This window comes from Belonocnema kinseyi, chromosome 10, assembly GCF_010883055.1.
Source record: "Belonocnema kinseyi isolate 2016_QV_RU_SX_M_011 chromosome 10, B_treatae_v1, whole genome shotgun sequence".
Classification (NCBI taxonomy): domain Eukaryota; kingdom Metazoa; phylum Arthropoda; class Insecta; order Hymenoptera; family Cynipidae; genus Belonocnema; species Belonocnema kinseyi.
This window is the reverse complement of record NC_046666.1, coordinates 104,327,471-104,347,056: the sequence shown is the minus strand read 5'-3', so window position 1 is coordinate 104,347,056 and position 19,586 is coordinate 104,327,471. Positions and strand designations below refer to the sequence as shown.

General features: G+C 34.0%; 2 protein-coding genes across 2 annotated transcripts in view; one reads left to right on the top strand and one right to left on the bottom strand.

Moving 5' to 3' along the window:
• The window catches only part of LOC117181674, a 127,972-nt gene that overhangs the window by 15,599 nt on the left and 92,787 nt on the right, over nucleotides 1-19,586 (top strand). Inside the window, exon 2 of the mRNA XM_033374583.1 lies at nucleotides 317-444. Coding sequence (XP_033230474.1) covers nucleotides 318-444 — 127 coding nt within the window. The 5' untranslated portion in view covers nucleotide 317. The remainder of the gene's footprint in view (nucleotides 1-316; nucleotides 445-19,586) is intronic.
• The window catches only part of LOC117181673 (transmembrane inner ear expressed protein), a 269,684-nt gene that overhangs the window by 158,437 nt on the left and 91,661 nt on the right, over nucleotides 1-19,586 (bottom strand). The window lies entirely within an intron of this gene.

Here is a 19,586-nt window from a genome sequence, read left to right as displayed (position 1 = left end):
GAGCTCCAAGGAGATTATGTTGAAAAATAAAAAAAAATTTACCCAAAAAAAATTGTTTTTATACTTCATTCTAAGGACTTATTGAACTACCCTCGTATTACGTGCGCGCATGCATAAATCATGGGCGCAGATCATTAGCAAAATAGCACACGTAGTGGGAGAACCACAATTAGTGTGCGTGCTGTACGTGAGGTGACGTTTTAAGGGGATTGTACACTTATTGGACGGCAAGTTATTAGACTTGTACTGTATATGTTTGTAATTCATTTCAAATAATAATCAATTTACAATTATTATTTAATAATTTATGTTTCAGGATGAGTGCCCGGGTTTATAATCTCCGAAATGCGAAAGATGTGGCAGCATCTTTGTCGGATTCTGAAGAGGAGCATTTTTCGAGGACAGTGACGATGGAAGTTTATTTGACAGTATTTGATAATCAAGGTAAGTTGATAAATGAATAAATAATTTAATGATTTTAATGCTGCATATTTTGACCGGCTTTATATAAAATTCAACGACATACCGTGTATTTAAAACATACAATGCTGGTCAAAAGTTTTCATACTCCTATTTCTTCATGACTGATTAGGATCTCTTAATTTAAATTATGCCAAAGCTAAGCAAATTTCTCTTCATGTGGTTAATTTTTCTCCAAATTCTGTGTAAAGTTACAAAAGGTTACAAAAATTAATTATCTACCTGAAAAATACGAATTTTCAACCCGGCGTGAATTTTTGAATAAAATAGATGAAGGCTTCCGTTTCCTGTACCGATAGAGGACACACGGTGTTTTTCGTGTGCGATCATTTTTTGGCTGAGGGGAAGTGAAAAGTTGAGTGAGTACGGTGAGGGTGTGGTGAGTAAGAGTGCTGAGTTTAAAGTTCAAGTGTGAATTAAGGGAGTGATGAAAAGTGAAAATTTAAACGGAAAATAAAGAAATTGACGAAAGTTAATTTTTAGGTTAGCTTAGCTTGGGTTATATACTGTGTTTCTTGCCAGGAGTAGGATTCTAACGGTAAGAATGGAGAAGGATTTAAATAGATACAAATTGTCAAAAAAAATCAGTATAGGAGGGCAAATTTTTAGAAAAAGGTTTTAAAATTCTGCAGAGGATAGAAAGTGACAGAGGAGGAGAAGAAGGTGAGGCTAAAGGTCAGTTAACAGGGTAGAGTCATGACCATTATGCGCAGTCCACAACGTAATTTCGGAAGAAGGCAAAGTGAGTTGAATTAGAAGAGTGAAACAAATAGGGATAGTGATAGCAAGGAGAGAGAAGGTAGCAGCGTAGGCGGGGCAAGCAGTGACGGAAGTGCAGATGAGACGTTTACTACGCTTTTTCGTCCCGTAGCAACGGCAGAATCCGCAGAATCAAGACTAGGAAGGGGACATAGACGCGGGAGGCCCGCTAATTTGGAAAGGCTTGGATAGAAATTGGGAAGCTCGGTGTCGTGGGATTTGTTGAACAGGTGGAAACAGTCGGCGAGAGCAATTAGCAGTGAGAGCGTCAATAGCAAAGGGGAAAATACGGGGAATGATAAAAGAAAAGAGAGCGGGTGGGCAAAGAAGCGGAGAGGGTCAATGACTTGAAAAAAGGTAAAGGCAAAAAAAAAGAACGCCGGAGAGAAATAGGGATGAAGGGGATATGTTCGTAAAGTTAGAAGCCCTTATAAAAGGATTTAAAGAGGAGACTTGCGGAAGATTAGATGAGACATGCGGAAGACTGACTGATATGAAGAGGCAAGGGGAAGAGGTGAAAGACGAGGTGAGAAAAGTGAGATAAAAGTGGGAAGAATGGGATCAATTATGGAAAGGAGAGAAAGGAAAGGTGTGGAATAAATTGTAAAGTATAGAAAATAGGCAGAGAGAGAATGAAGATGTTAGAAAAAAGGACATGAAACTGTTAGAAGAGAGAGAGAGAGAGAGAGTGAGCAAATTAGAACTGAGGAATGAGTCTAAGGTAGGAGAGAAAGGAAGTATGGAAGAAGTGAGAGAATGTGAGGTGGTCAACGATGAGCAAAATGAAAGGTGACGCTTGAAACTGATTGAGGTTGAAAGAAGAATGGAAGGGGAAGAGAGAGCAAAAAGGAAAAGAACATAATAGTGAAGGGTTTGAAACTTGTGGAGTGTGCAAGACAAATATGGAGTTATGAAGAAAAAGAAGTTGTTGAAAGGAAAAAATGAAAGAATAGAAGAAGATCTGACGTGGCGGGAAAGGAGAAGAAAGTGGCTAATTGAGCGAAAGGGATGCACTGAGAGGTGTAAAGGTAATAGGGTAAGAATTGGCAGAGATAGGATATGGGTCAACGGAGCGATATGTGTTTAGGACGATGGAGTAGAAGAACTAAAGGAGGGTAGGGAACGGATAGTGAATAAAAGAGACAAAGAGCACGAAAAGGGTAATGCAAGGTTCACGATGGTGGGGGGGGGGGGGTACAATGGCAAGAGGAACTGAAGGAAAGAAATAAAGGAGATAAGCACAAAAAGAGCGACGTGCAAGTAGTGTTCCGGAACGTGTCAGAACTAAAAAAAAACACAAGGAAAAAGGACTTTGGGGGAGAAGTGCAGAAATGGGATGTGATAATGATGAGTGAGAGGTGGGTGGATGAGAAAGAGTGAAAATGATTGAAAAGAATAGTAACGATATGGTATGGGATAGAGAAAAGGAGGTGTTTGTAAGACAATCGACACAAAAGGAAATGTATCGGGAGGGTAGGAGGCTACTGCACATACTGGGATAGGCGGGATGGTTAATTTCTAACGGCAAAACAAGATGAGATATAGAAGGTGAACATACGTACGCGGGTACAGGACACACCGTAATAGATTACATTCTGGCAGAAAAATGATTAAGGAGGATAATGGTCAGAATGGAAGTGGGCAACGTGATCGGCTCAGAATACTTTCCGGTAATCGCGACAATGAAATGTGGTGGCACAAAGGGCGGTGAAGTGTCGATGAAAGAGGAAAGACTAAAGGAAATTCGAGAAGTGATGAAAGAGGTAATGGGGATTTATGAAGAAAAGCAGAAGGAAAGGGGAGAGGAATTAAAGAAGGAAATTAGGCGGGAAATGGCTGAAGTTGAAAAAGAACTAAAAAAAATGGGAAGAAATCAGGTAAAAGTTAGAAAAGAGAATGCAGTCATTGGAGCAAAAACCAGAGAAGCAGAAAGAAGTTAATAATACAAAGGTAGAGGAGATGAGAGGTAGGATGAAGAAACTTGAAAGCTCGAACGGGGATTGTGGTGGGGGCGAGAGTGGGAATAAGGAGATGGAAAGGCTGAGAAAAATAGAATAAAGAATAGAAAGGAAAGAGAGGAAAGACAGAAAGTTAAACATAGCGCTAAAGGGTATAAGATTAGAGGGGAAGGAGCTGAAAGAAGGGGTGAACGAAGAACTAAAAAGGATTGATGCTGAGGTAGAGATAGAGGCAATGCGAAATGTAGGAAGGGAGGTGCGAAAAGGGGATATAATGTTACTGGTGGAACTAAAGAAATGGGAACATAAGAGCGAAGTCATGACAAAGAAGAGGTTATTATATGGTAGTCCAGAGAGAATAGAGGATGATTTGACATGGGTAGAAAGGAAGATGCAGTATAAATTAAGGAAAATAGCGGAAAAGGAAAGGCAAAAGGGAAAGAGAACATGGGTTAAGTATGGGAGAATTCAAATAGATGGAGTATGGTGGGATTGGGATGAAAAAAAGGAACAGAAAGTAAGAAATGAGTTGCAGAGAAACTAGAACAGGAAGGAACGGGAGATAGGAAAATAAGAAATAGGAAAAAAAATATGAGAAACGAAAGTAGGGGAGAATGGAAGATTTGTTACTGGAATATAGCAGGATTGGAGAGAAAGGATAGGGAGTTACAAATGGCAAGTGCAAATAACAAAGAGGAAGAATTAAAAGGGCAGAGCAATGGGAGGAATGGTGATGGGAGTAAGGAATGAATGTATAACAGGGAAAGATAAGAAAGACAGGAATGAACAAAAAGAAGGGGTAACAGTAGAGGAAGCAATGAAGGGAGGAGAGAAGGGAAGGTAGTGGGGATTTATGTGAACTGTGATATGCAGGAAAAAGCAGAGGAGATTAAAGAAATGATTTAAGAAAATAAAGAAGAGATTAGGATGATTACAGGTGGGGATTTCAATGCGAGAACAGGAGACAGAGAAGGAAGGGAATGAAATATCGAGGGTAGGAACTAGAGGAATGGGCATGGATAATGTGTAATAGAGTATGGAGAGGAGAGGGGTGGCCAGAGTTACGGAAAAAAGGAGTCGTTATACCAATAGTAAAGAAAGGCAAAGGAGAGGAGGTTAAAGATTATAGGGGGGTGACCTTGATGCCAACACTGTATAAAGTATATGTAACTATTTTGTCGGAGAGATTGAAGATAGAAGTTGAAGGAAAAAAGATCGAGTTACCGAATCAGACAGGGTTTAGAAGAGGAATAGGGGTAATGGACAACATGTAGGTTCTAAACTATCTAGTAAATAATAGAACTAAAAGGGAAAAAGGGCCAATGATAGCAATGTTCGTGGACTTAAAGGCGGCGTTTGACTCATTAGACCGAGAAGAAATAGAAAAAGTTATGATAAAGAAGGGGATAAGAGAGGGATTAATAAAGAGAGTATCAGAAATTTTTTAGAGAGACAAAAATCAGGGTAAAGGTAGGAGAGCAAGTAGGAGATACTTTCTGGTTGGTGAGAGGTGTGAGACAAGGGTGACCTCTGAGCCCACTTTTATTTAATTTATTAATATCAGATTTGGAAGAAGAAATGAGGAGAAAGGGTTGGGGAGGAGTTAGGATAGGGAAGGAAAATATATATACACTGGCATATGAAGACGACATAGTGTTGATGGCAGAGGATGAAGAAGGGATGGCGGGATTAATCACAGGATTAGAGAAATATTTAGATGGGAAAAAACTGAATGTAAATGTAGAAAAGACAAAGATAATGAGGTTTAGAAAAGGAGGGGGAAGGAAGAAAGAATGGACAGGGAGATGGAAAGGCATAAAGTTAGAAGAAGTCAAAGAGTATAAATATTTGGGATATATCTTGCAAACGAATGGAGATCATACAGCTCATATAAGAGAAAGGATAAAAAAAGCAGCAGAGGTAATGCAACAGATATTGGGGATAGAAAAAAAAAGGTTCAAAAAAATTGGAGAAGAAAAATGTGGTTATTTGATACGCTGGTATGGCCGGTATTATATTATGGAGCAGAGAAATGGGAATGGAAAGAAAGAAAAGATATTGAGAGCTTACAAGAAAGGTATATAAGGTGGACACTAGGGGTAGGCAGGAGGACGCCAGAATATATGGTGAGAGAAGAAGCGCAAAGGGATAAGTTAAGTATTAGAGCAGGAAAGAGGGCATGGAAATTTGAGACGATGCTGAGGGACGGAAAGGGAGGGGAGTTGGCGAGACAGTGTTTGATGGAGGTAGAAGAGAGGAGAGGGAGGGCGATCGAATTAACGAGATGAGAAGAAGAAAGAAGGGAGTTCTTTATTGATAGAGAAATGGAAGACGGGACTGGAGTAAACTATGCTGAATTTAAAAAACGGGACAGGGAAAGACAATTAATAGAAAGATGGAGGTGATTGAGGAATCAAAATATAATAAATGGTATAAGATAATAAAAAAGGAAGGGGTGCCAAAGTATTTAGAAAAGGGATAGGGAGAGAGAAGGTGGACCAGAATAGCAAGGTTTAGATTGGGAAACGAGGTAAGGGAGGGGATGTACTGGGAAAAAGAAGAGAACGGAAAGTGTAGAATATGTGAATTGGAGGAGGAAACATGGGAGCATGTATGGGAAGGATGTTGGAGAGGAATGAAAGATAAAGGAAGCTGGCAAGAAAATGTGGTTAAGATTCTAGGGGAAGATTGATTAGGAGACGAGTGGATGAAGGAGTTGGAGAGTGCTAGAGGAGCGAATGAGAGAGAATGAAAGAATGCACAAGAAAAACGTAAATGGAGGTATAAAAAAGTGAAAGAAAAAGGAAACGGAAGTCACTTAGATTAGAAGCGTGAAAATTGTAAGTAATGGTAAAGTAAAAGTTAAGTAGACTAATAGCGTATTCGGTTAACCTGCACTGGTGCACTCCGATCTGCACTGACGCAGGTCGGAGTGAGAAGGAAGAAGTAAGAAGAAGTAAGATGGAGCGATCGGAGTGCTCTTGCTCTACACCAGTACAGGATAATCGAAGACGCTATAAGATGCGTTTGCGTTCTCATGCTCTCTCTTTCGCTTGCACTCTCGCTTTCATTCACGCTTACTCTTTTGCTAATAAGTCCTAAATTGCGCTATCGCAGGAAATAGAAATAAGGAACTAGATATAAGACTTTATGTAAATAGTTGTCAATAATTGTATATATAGAAAGGATGAGATTGTAAAAAATACAGGTATAAACGGAAAGATTATAAGGAATGGGAGACATGTAAACCCTTAGGGGATACTTTATGAATAAAGAAGAACTTTTAAGTAAAAAAGATTAATTTCTAACCAAAAATGAGACAGTTAAATTTTGAGATCAAAAAATTAATTTTTAATAAGAAAAAAAATCGAATTTACAACAAAAAAGGTTCAACTCCCTGGTTAAATTTGTTTGTAGTAAATTCGTCTTTTTTATTCTTTATTTTTTAAATTGAAAATGTTACTATAGCATTCATGGTTGAAAATTCACCTTTTTATGGATAATTCGTTTTTTTTAGCAAATTAATTTTTTTGAAATTTCCTCTTTTTTCAGAAAACTATTTGTTTGAAAATTACTTTTCTTGAGTAAAAATTCTTTGTTTCTTGGTTGCAATAGAACTCCATTTATCCATTTCCATTTTTTATTACAAATGTATCTTTTTTAAATCAAATTCAACTATGTATATGGTTAAGAATGTATCTCTTTGGTGGAATATTATTCTTGTTGCTTGTGCATTTATTTCTTTATTTAAAAATCTGACTATTCTGTTGTAAATTCGATTGCTTTATTTTTGTTCGAAATAAAATTTTCCAATTTAAGATTTAAATGTTTGTTGTTTTGTTAAAAATTATATTTTTCAGTTGAAAATTCATTATTTCTGTCAGAAATTAAAATTTTTTTAACTAAAAATGTAACTGTTACATTTTCGGTTCAATCATTATTTTTTACAATTTATCTTTTTCAGTCGAAAATTCTTCTTTTTTAGTAGAAAATTATTCCTCTTGTTTGAAAATTCATCTATTTTGGTTAAAAATTCATTTTTTTGGTTGATCATTTGACTCTTCTATTGAAAATTCTATTCTTTTTTGGTGAAAAAAAAACATTTTTTTAAATTGAAAATTTAATTGTATAATTTTTATTAAAATTTTATATTTTCTAGTTGAAAATTGATATATTTTATCGTTGAAGATTGAACTATTGTGTTAAATTTTGTTTTGCTTGAAAATTGACCTTTTTTGGTCAAAAGTTCATATTCTATTCCTTTACGTACTCCCCACATACTTACGTGACGGTGGGAGGGGGAACTCAGTTTAATGTGGCTTCCCAACCACCAAGAGCAACATCTTTAAGTACTTAGAGAAAACCTGTTTATCTAGAGGTACTGGTCCCGCGACTGTCCGGAGATAAACAACTCCCTTGCTAGACTAGTTCTCTCCGCATGGGCCGCCGAGGCTCTTCGCGAGTGCGAGGCGGGAATCTAAAGCCTGCCTTTTAGCCCCCACGACCACCATTCCATTCATTACATTTTCCATTCCATTTTCCGTTAAAAATGTATCATTTTAGTAGAAAATACATTTGAATGGTTGAAAGTCCATGTATTTTATTGAAAATTAAACTATTTTGCTTAGCAAAATGTTTGTTGTTGTACATTTTTTTCTGATAATATAACGGTATTTAATTAAAAATTTATCTATGTTGTTAAAATTTTTTTTTTTTAAGATTGATTTTAAAAATTTTTAATTTTTGTTCAAGATAGAAAATTATTGGTTTAAAAATTGAATTATTTGTTTTCAAATTCAATTTTTTGCTTAAAAAGTTAAATATTTTGTTTAAACTTTGTTTTTTTTGGGCAATAATTCTTTTTTACTGAACATGTAACTATTATATTTTTTGTTCAATTTTTATTTTTTTAGTAAAAAATGCAATTATGTGGTTGAAAATCCATTTATTTGGTAAAAAACTCGTCTTTTTTGGAAGGACATTAGTCTTTTTGTTCGTAAAGTTATTTCTTTGTTGGAAAATTTCACTATTTTGTTGTAAATTCGATTCTTTTTAAATTTAAAATTAATTCCTTGAATTTAAAATTTAACTGTTCTATTTTTGGTTAAAATTGATTCTTTTTTGCTTAAAAAATAATTTCTTTGGTTGAAAATTGAACTACTATAATGAAAATCCAATTTCTATCCAAAAATTTAACTAGTCCAGTTTTCTTTTAATACTTATTGTTTTGGCTTAAAATTCGTTTCAGAAGTTGAAATTTGAGCAAGTTTGTAGAAATTCTTTGTTTATTTGTTAAAAACTAATTTTGTACTAATTGTATGACTAAGATATGCAGCAAAAAATTTGAAACATTTTAGGTCCTGAAATCTTGCCGCCTATATATACTTACATACATTAAATGCTGCTTTCCTCTTCGCAATAAATCGAATGATTCTATGGTAATTCAGGATTTTAAAAACAGAGGAAATTTGAGGAGCAGCTGATAAGATCGTCATTCGAAAAGTCTGGTTAGCTCGGGTCCGTGTTCGCTCATTTTCGTCTTTATACGAGGCTGGTCTTCGCATCAGCAAATTGGGAGAAACCTTCTTCCTTCATTCTTGTGTCGTTTTACCTCTCGCCTATTCTTAGGTCGTTTTTGCTCTCGTGTGTTTTTACTTCTCTTTGCGTAAGTTTTTTTAGTTCTTTTTTGCTATCAGCGTGTCAATTATGCAACAGTTTTTGATCTTATTTGATGTCTAAGTTCTTCTTCAAAATATAATTTACAAAAATTTTAAAATAGCAATTTCTGACGAAAAACACTGACTTATTCTAAACCTTCATGGAAACTTAATCAAATTCTGATATCGTACATTATTTACTATAACGTATTATGTTAAATAATTCTTTTATCCTAGCTTTAATAAAGAAGTTCGTACATTCATGTGTCTAACACTCATGATGGTATAAATGATAACTCATGATTCAGGGGTAAGCGTTTTGCCACCAAAAAATGTGGCTTATTATTTGAAGATTTGAATCTTGCAGCCTTGGGCCGTGTTTCGGCCGCAGTGCGCCAGGGAGCGCCGCGATTTGCCTTTCGCGCAATTGAAATGAAGGGTCGAGTGTTTAAGAGAGGAGCCGAGGCGGCGAAAATATACTTGCTTGGCTTAGACGCTACCGTGATCAACAAGATGATTCCTCCAGGGCGATGCTCATCCAATTGCACTACGGTCTAGCTTATCGATGTCAATGATTTAATTAACGAAGCGCTCATCTAAACACACTCTAATCCTCTTATCTTTATGAATGACAATTCTTAGTAGGTTGCAATAAGGACTAGTCGACTGTTTGATGATGCCGTTTTTTTAACATTTCTTGTATTTCTTGCCTACCTAATTCGCGATAAGTAAACGATACTGGATATGTTTTTATAACCACTGTTTTATTCTCTAGAACTGTTATAGAATTTTTATAGAACTGTTATAGAATTGCCCTCGATTTTTTACAACGCAGCGTACGAAAGTTCTAGAATTGTTCTAGAAATGTTACAGATCGGTTGTCACAGCGTTCCAGATCTGTTACAGATTTATTATATAACATTTGTAATTGAGTTCTTGAATTGTTCTAGAAATGTTACAGATCGGTTGTCGCAGCATTCTAGATCTTTTACAGATTTATTATAGAACATTTTTAATTGAGTTCTAGAATTGTTTTAGAAATGTTACAGATCGGTTGTCACAGCGTTCTAGATCTGTTACAGAATTGTTACATAACACTGGTAAGCGAGTTCTAGAAATGTTACAGTTCGTATGTCACAGCGTTCTAGAACTGTTACAGCATTGTTCTAATGTATGGGGGATGACATAGTTATTCGCATGTTCGTAACCTGTTACTAACCTGTTCTAGAACACGTTCTTTTGTGTTCTAGAGAGATACATACCTGGTTTGTAACCATGTTTGCTCGGTGTCTGCTATCGTTGTCGCTGGAGCATTTTCCAAATTTTCGAGGCTACTTTTTTCAATATTTGCAAATTCGATGTACTTCAATTAATAGTACACGAAAATATGAAAAACTTATTCCAATTGCATTTTTTGTGAAAATAAAATTACCAGTTTCAGAGCATTTTCATAATTCAAAAAAAAAGAAGGTAACGAAGGTAGTGAAATTCCCTGCGTCCTTCACTCCACGGCCAAAGCGTTTATTTAATGTTTAACGTTTTTAACGCACGAAGTTTATTAGTGAGGAATATTAATAATAATATTGAATCAGATTAAAGAAGGAGTAAAAGTAAGTATCGGAGAAATTATTGTATCCCTATATCTGTAATGTAAATATGTATAATGCAATGCTAATTACGCGGAGTAATGTCTGCGAAATAAAGCGCAACAGTGTGCTTGCGCAATTTAATAAAAATGGCCCAGATTTCCATTTGGTTCAAAATATATTAATCTCAGATGATTCCTTTAAACTTGTTGTTAAAATGCTTCACGACTGCTTCTTTATAAAACACCTTCAAGCGTACAAAGTATTCAGCGGACCGAATCCATTTCAAATCAGGCAGGGACTTAAAATCTCAGAATCTCTCGAGGGCGAAATATGTTGTTTTTTAGAGAGAATTAGGCAATACGTATTTTTCTGATTTGCAAATAGAATTTTTTCTAAAAGGTTATGCGTATTATAATTTGGTGCATTGTTTTTAAAAAAACCAGAATTAAGAAAAATCCATTTTCTCAAAAAATCCACCTTTACATTTTTTGTCAATTTTTTTTAACTCTTACTTCGATAATAAAGATATCTTGTAAGTTCGATGCTTGCTAAATAACTTTTGGAGCCATATGAATTTTTTTACATTCTCATCATTTATGAGGTACATTAAGCTAGCACCGCCACAATCGAATTTTTGAATTTTTCATAGCTCAGAATTTTGGCCTTTTTTTGGGCTGCAATAAAAATTTTTGGGCTCCTTTACTTTTTTCAAAAAATCAATTTTCTTGTGGAGGTGCCAGCTTGCATTAACCCAGCACCTCTACTTCTTTAAATTACTAAATAATAAAAATTCAATTACAACACATTTTTGGGCTTTTTTTGGGCTCTTAAAATCTGCAAAAAAAATTTCCCCAAACCATCCCTTAACTTCCAAAATCAACCCCCTTCAAAAAATTGAAAATTTTCAGTTATTTATTAACGGGATATTTTTGGGCTTTTTTGGGCTCCCAGAAAATATCCACTTCGATTTTTGGGCTCCAACCCTTACAGTAAAAAATTAACCCCCTTGTAACACGCAGATATGAAATTGTCAAAAAATAACTTTTATTACATTTTAGAGCTTGAATAAAGTCTATGATTTTTAGGCTCCTCGAAAATACACGCTACGATTTTTGGGCTTCAACCCTTAACGACAAAAAACAACCCACGTAGATACTACTTTGTCAAAAAATGAATTTTTCTAGATTTTTTCAATGGATATAAAGTCTCTGATTTTTGGGATCCTCGAAAACAACCGCTACGTTTTTTGGGCTTCAACCATTAACGTCAAAAATCAACCCCTTTCTACCACGTAAATACAACTTTGTCTGCAAATAAATTTTTGTAGCATTTTTTAATGGAAATAGAGTCTCTGATTTTTGGGCTCTTCGGAAATACCCGCTACAATAATTGGGCTTCAACCCTTAACGTCAAAAATCAACCCACGTAGATACTACTTTGTCAAAAAATCAATTTTTCTAGAATTTTTGAATGGTAATAGAGTCTCTGATTTTTGGGCTCCTCGAACATTTTTAAATTTTTCATAGCTCAGAATTTCGGGCTATTTTTGGGCTTTTTTGGGCTGCAATAAAAATTTGTGGGCTCTCTTACTTTTTTCAAAAAATCAATTTTCTTGTGGAGGTGCCAGCTTACATTAACCCAGCACCTCCACTTCTTTAAATCACTAAATAATAAAAATTCAATTACACCAGAATTTTGGGCTTTTTTGGGCTCTTAAAATCCGCAAAAAAAATTTTCCTTAAACCAACCCTTAAGTTCCAAAATCAACCCCCTTCAAAAAATTGAAAATTTTCAGTTATTTATTAACGGGATATTTTTGGGCTTTTTTTGGGCTCCCCGAAAATACCCACTTCGAATTTTGGGCTCCAACTCTTGCAGTAAAAAATTAACCCCATTGTAACACGCAGATATGAAATTGTCAAAAAATAACTTTTATTAAATTTTAGAGCTTGAATAAAGTATCTGATTCTTGCGCCCCTCGAAAATACACGCTACGATTTTTGGGCTTCAACCCTTAACGTCAAAAATCAAACCCTCTCTACTATGTAAATACAACTTTGTTTGCAAATAAATTTTTCTAGAATTTTTCAGTGGAAATACAGTCTCTGATTTTTGGGCTCCTCGAAAATACCCGATACGATTTTTAGCTTCCACCCTAAACGTCAAAAATCAACCCCTCTCTACCACGTAAATACAACTTTGTCTACAAAGAAATTTTGTATGATTTTTTAATGGAAATAGAGTCTCCGATTTTGGAGCTCCTCGAAAATATCTGATATGATTTTTGGGCATCAACCCTTAACGTCAAAAATCAACCCCTCTCTTCCACGTAAATACAGCTTTGTCTGCAAATAAATGTTTCTAGAATTTTTCAATGGAAATACAGTCTCTGATTTCTGGGCTTCTCGAAAATACCCGATAAGATTTTTGGGCTTCAACCCTTAACGTCAAAAATCAACCCCTGTCATCCACCTAAATACAACTTTGTCTGCAAATAATTTTTATTAGAATTTTTCAATGGACATACAGTCTCTGATTTTCGGGTTCCTTGAAAATACCCAATATAATTTTTGGGCTTCAACCCTTGACGTCAAAAATCAACCCCTCTCTTCCACGTAAATACAACTTTGTCTGCAAATAAATTTTTCTACAATGTTTCAATGGAAATACAGTCTCTGATTTTTGGGCTCCTCGAAAATACCCGATATGATTTTTGGGCTTCAACCCTTAACGTCAAAAATCAACCCCTCTCTTCCACGTAAATACAACTTTGTCTGCAAATAAATTTTGTATGATTTTCAAATGGAAATACAGTCTCTGACTTTTGGGCTCTTCGAAAATACCCGATATAATTATTGGGCATTAACCCTTAACGTCAAAAATCAACCCCTCTCTTCCACGTAAATACAACTTTGTCTGAAAATAAATTTTTCTTGAATTTTTCAATGGAAATACAGTCTCTGATTTTTGGGTTCCTCGAGAATACCAGACATGATTTTTGGGCTTCAACCCTTAACGTCAAAAATCAACCCCTCTCTTCCACGTAAATACAACTTTGTCTGCAAATAAATTTTTCTAGAATTTTTCAATGGAAATACAGTCTCTGACTTTTGGGCTCCTCTAAAATACCCGATATGATTTTTGGGCTTCAACCCTTAACGTCAAAAATCGACTCAAAGAGAGAGGGGTTGATTTTTGAAGTTAAAGGTTGAAGCCAAAAAATCGTAGCATGTATTTTCGAGGAGCCCAAAAATCAGACTGTATTTCCATTAAAAAATTCCAGAAAAATTTATTTTCAGACAAAGTTGTATTTACGTGGAAGAGAGGGGTTTATTTTTGACGTTAAGGGTTGAAGCCCAAAAATGATATCGGGTATTTTCGAGGAGTTCAAGAATCAGAGACTTTACTTCCATTGAAAAATTCTAGAAAAATTTTTTTTTCAGACAAAGTTGTATTTACGTGGAAGAGAGGGGTTGATTTTTGACGTTAAGGGTTAAAGCCAAAATATCATATCGGGTATTTTCGAGGAGCCCAAAAATCAGAGACTGCATTTCCATTGAAAAATTGTAGAAAAATTTAGTTTGCAGACAAAGCTGTATTTACGTGGAAGAGAGGGGTTGATTTTTTTTGTTAAGGGTCGAAGCCCAAAAATCCTATTGGGTATTTTCGAGGAGCCCAAAAATCAGAGACTGTATTTCCATTAAAAAATTCCAGAAAAATTTATTTTCAGACAAAGTTGTATTTACGTGGAAGAGAGGGGTTGATTTTTGACGTTAAGGGTTGAAACCCAAAAATGATATCGGATATTTTCGAGGAGTTCAAGAATCAGAGACTGTACTTCCATTGAAAAATTCTAGAAAAATTTATTTGCAGACAAAGTTGTATTTACGTGGTAGAGAGGGGTTGATTTTTGACGTTAAGGGTTAAAGCCCAAATATCATATCGGATATTTTTGAGGAGCCCAAAAATCAGAGACTGTATTCAAGCTCTAAAATTTAATAAAAGTTATTTTTTCACAATTTCATATCTGCGTGTTACAATGGGGTTAATTTCTTACTGTAAGTGTTGGAGCCCAAAAATCGAAGTGGGTATTTTCTGGGAGCCCAAAAAAGCCCAAAAATATCCCGTTAATAAATAACTTAAAATTTTCAATTTTCTGAAGTTGTTTGATTTTGGAAGTTAAGGGTTGGTTTGGGGAAAATTTTATTTGCGGATTTTAAGACCCCAAAAAAAGCCCAAAATTCTGGTATAATTGAATTTTTATTATTTAGTGATTTAAAGAAGTAGAGGTGCTGGGTTAATGTAAGCTGGCACCTTCACAAGAAAACTGATTTTTTGAAAAATGTAAGGGAGCCCAAAAATTTTTATTGCAGCCCAAAAAAAGCCCAAAAATAGCCCGAAATTCTGAGCTATGAAAAATTCAAAAATGTTCGAGGAGCCCGAAAATCAGAGACTCTAGTACCATTCAAAAATTCTAGAAAAATTGATTTTTTGACAAAGTAGTATGCACGTGGGTTGATTTTTGACGTTAAGGGTTGAAGCCCAAAAATCGTAGCGGGAATTTTCGAGGAGCCCAAAAATCAGAGACTCTATTTCCATTAAAAAATGCTACAAAAATTTATTTGCAGACAAAGTTGTATTTACGTGGTAGAGAGGGGTTGATTTTTGACGTTAAAGGTTGAAGCCCAAAAAACGTAGCGGTTATTTCCGAGGATCCCAAAAATCAGAGACTTTATTTGCATTGAAAAAGTGTAGAAAAATTCATTTTTTGACAAAGTAGTATCTAAGTGGGTTGATTTTTGCCATTAAGGTTTGAAGCCCAAAAATCGTAGCGTGTATTTTCGAGGAGCCCAAAAATCAGAGACTTTGTTCAAGCTCTAAAATGTAATAAAAGTTATTTTTTGACAATTTCATATCTGCGTGTTTCAATGGGGTTAATTTTTTACTGTAAGGGTTGGAGCTCAAAAATCGAAGTGGGTATTTTCTGGGAGCCCAAAAAAGCCCAAAAATATCCCGTTAATAAATGACTGAAAATTTTCAATTGTTTGAAGGGGGTTGAGTTTGGAAGTTAAGGGTTGGTTTGGGGGAAATTATTTTTGCGGATTTTAAGAGCCCAAAAAAAGCCCAAAATTCTGGTGTAATTGAATTTTTATTATTTATTGATTTAAAGAAGTGGAGTTGCTGGGCTAATGTAAGCTGGCACCTCCACAAGAAAATTGATTTTTTGAAAAAAGTAAAGGAGCCCAAAAATTTTTTTGCAGCCCAAAATTCTGAGCTATGAAAAATTCAAAAATTCGAATGTGGAGATGCTAGCTTAACGGACCTTCATTTATGATTGAGAAAGTATTAGAATTGTCGGAAATTTGACATTGCACTTTTTCAACGGATCTCCACATTTCGAGAGTCCCTGAATCCGAAAATCAGGTTTTTACGATGGCGTCTGTCTGTCTGTCCGTCCGTCCGTAAACACGATAACTCTCGAAAAAATGAACGAATCAAATTCATCTTTGGCACACTTTTTTAGGTCCTAAAAGAAAGGACGAGTTCGTGAACCAGCTATTTTTGATAAAAATTCAAAAAGTGAGCGCATTTTGAAAATTTTTGAGACCACTTTTTTCAGAATTTGAAAATTCTATGTACGAATATTTATAGCATTAAATATAACAAACAATTTATCCTCATGACTTTTTTCGATAAAAAGAAGATTCTCAGAGTTATAGCGTTTTCAAAACTTGGTTAATCAACCGAAAATCAAAATTTGAAGCCGAAAAACGCACGATATGACAAAAAGTCAAAAAAAGAAAATGATTTCTTTTCAAAAGCCCTACAAGGTTATCATAACAAATTTTTGGATTTTCTTAAAAAATTGAAATTTCAAATTTTGATTGCACAAAAAATAATGGAAAATAAAAAATTCCATTTTGTGGACAAACTATTTAGGATATGAAAAAAGATGAATGTAAAAAATGGTTATCCCAAAAAAAATCTACAACTTTGTTAAGAATCATTTCTTGATAGAACGTGTACTTTTTGTTTTATTCGTGAAAAATAACGTTGAAAAAAAAATAAAATGTGTCGTGTGTGGCGTAACTACAACCGTGTAAGCCCCACCGCAGAATTGTTTAGGGGGCTCCTCTTATAAAATTTAAAAGCAAGCATCATATAAGTGTAGCTAAAATAAATTTGAAAAAATAAAATATCTCACGTAGTTCTTCTTTTAATATATTGCCAATTATATTTTATTTTAGACAATTTATACCATAAATTATACATAGTTCTGACTTAAAAATTATTATTGCGCTGTTAACAAAATTATCTGCCCGTTGCTATATTGCAATTCGTCTCGTTTTCATTTTGACAAACTTATTAATAATAATTTCGATATCAAATTATTTTGCATCGTCAAGTTCGATTGTCAGTAGAGATAGATTTAAGAATCGCTTTTAATGCATTGTATTCCGTAAATGGGGTTTCATAATTTTTAATTCGCTGAACATCCTTTCGCAAATTGCTATAGTGTAACATGTAGATTTAAATAAATTCTTAAGGGATCACTTCTGAAAAATCGCTTTCCATGAAGCTGGATTTAATGAGTAAAGTGCGAAACAATGCGATAATGTTGATGACTTGCAAGGGGAATTCTTTTGTTAAATCCTCATGATATCGAATCTGTAATTTCTCTATAAACTATGTATTCACAATGTCTAATTAGACCTTAGACATCTTAAGGTGCGATTAAAGACATTGATTTTTAAAAATTCTTTCCTAATATCAAAATGCTTCTTACGCTTTGGTTTCCGTTTTTCTACAAAGACTGCTTCAATACCCCATTTTTGAGATATTTGTGTAGCGTCTTCCTTACACTTTTTATACTCAAGCCTGTACTTTTTCGAATGTTTCCTTGCAGTGTTTGAGATTTTAAGTGCACCAATTAAATCTATATTTTCTGCTTAAAGTAATTTTGATGTAACATTTACTTCGTTTAGTATATTAGAAAGTATTGTGCACATGATTATAAATTCAAACTGCACCACATTTTCTAAATTATTTAATGCTGCTTGTAACTGCATTAATTTTAAAATTTTTAAAATTTAAATAAATTTTAATAAATAAATTTTCATAAATTTTTAAAAGCATTAAAATATTCTTTATCTATTTTAAAATTAAAAAATTCAGAAATATCTTTCAAACAAACTCAAATTACCCCTAAAATTGTTTTCAAATCTTCGAGATTTGTTTCTGACCATTTTGGAAATCTTATGTAATGTTTTAAAATCGTTTTAGGTATTTAAAAAAAATTGAAAATGGTTGAAATCCGTTGAATTACACTGAAATCTATTGCAAACTATTAGGTTAAAAATGATGAATTAAACATAATCTTGAATGATTTTGAGTAGTGCATTTGGTTAAAAACGTCGTGTCAATGTTTAAACAATTTTTTTCGTAAGCAATCCATGCTCAATTTAAAAGAATTGTGGAAGGAAAAAATGATTGCATAAACATTGCCACAAAACTTTCAGCAGAATTTACTACTCCTCATAATAATAGAATATCAGGTTTCATTCATAAATTGCGATTTTAAAATATTTTTGTTAAAAGAATTGTTTAAACAAATAACATTTGTTCAAATAATTAAAAAATGGTTAATATATTCTTTTGAATTTCTATAATTCAAAATAAATAATTATTTAAAAATGCACAAGAAAATATAAAATTAGAATATAATTTGGCCACTGGTCGTGAGAGGATCCTGCCAGAAGGAGGCCCCCCTGCTATGCGGGGTTTCGCGTTAAGGAAGTTACGCCACTGCCATGGACTCAAAAGTATGGGTGATAACCTACGGTTTATTTCCAGTAATTGGCCGGCTACAAAAGCAACGTAGCCCTTTTCTTCTAGAGGGGGAATTATTAGTACATTTTTTACGAAATACTGAAATTTTCTACCTTAAAAGAAGAATTTTAAACAAAACAGTTGAATATTGAACCAAAAAGGAAGACTTTTTAACAATATTGTTGAATATTTAACCAATCAGTTGCATTTTTATGTAAGAAAGATGCAATTTCTAATGAGACAGATCAATTTTCAAACCAAAAAGACAAATTTTCGAACAACCCAGTGGGCACAAGACTATGAAAATCCCAAGAACGTGCTTGGGATGTTTCTAGCATGTCATATGTCAGCCCAATAAACGTCTCAAAGACGTCCAATTTCCTAAAGATGACTTAAAGACGTCTTAAAGACATAGACGTTCTCGGGACATTTATCGTACTGGCATTAGACGCTTTGAGAGCATCCCGAGGATGTAAAAAAGACATGTTAGAAAAGAGGTCTCAGGGATGTCCCAAAGACGTCTCTAGGACATGCTTAATTTTGTTGCCTACTGGAAATAGTTAAATTTTCGACCAAAAAAGATAACTTTTTAACTAAGTTATTGCATTTTCAGACAAATAACAAAATTTATAGCTAACTATATATTCCTATTGAGGAAGCGACTACAGAAAAAAAAGATAAATATAAATGTAAGGCAAATAAATTACTAAAAAGAATATTATATCATTTTTCCATATTCAATTTCTCATTTTATTTGACAACCGTTTTCGCTGACTAGTTTATCATTAAATAACGATTTATTCAGGCTTGCTACAATATCCCAATTTCTAAATTTTTGTATGTAAATTTGAAACCTATAAGCAATACATTTTTAATTAAAATTATAAGTCTTCAACCAAAATATGAATTGTTAACCAAATAGTTAGTTGAATTTTCAACCCAAAAGATTAATTTTCTACCAAAAGAAGACTCGTTTTCAACAAAGTACAAGAATTTTCATCTAAAAATATCAATTCTCAACAAAAATTACAAGGTTTAAAATGTTAGAAAAATAAATGTTTCAACACGAAAAAAACGAATTTTTAAGAAAATAGTTTGTTTTTCCACGCAAACTTATTTTTTAACCAAAAATAGAAGAATTAAATTTTTAGTCAAAAGATAATTAAATTTATATACCAAAACTAGAATAGTTCAACTTGCACGTAGAAAAGTAAGTTTTATACAAGAAAAAAAGATTTTTCAACCAAATTAATTAATTTTGAACTAAAAATATAACTTTTCCAGCAAATACGGAATAGCTACATCTTCAATTA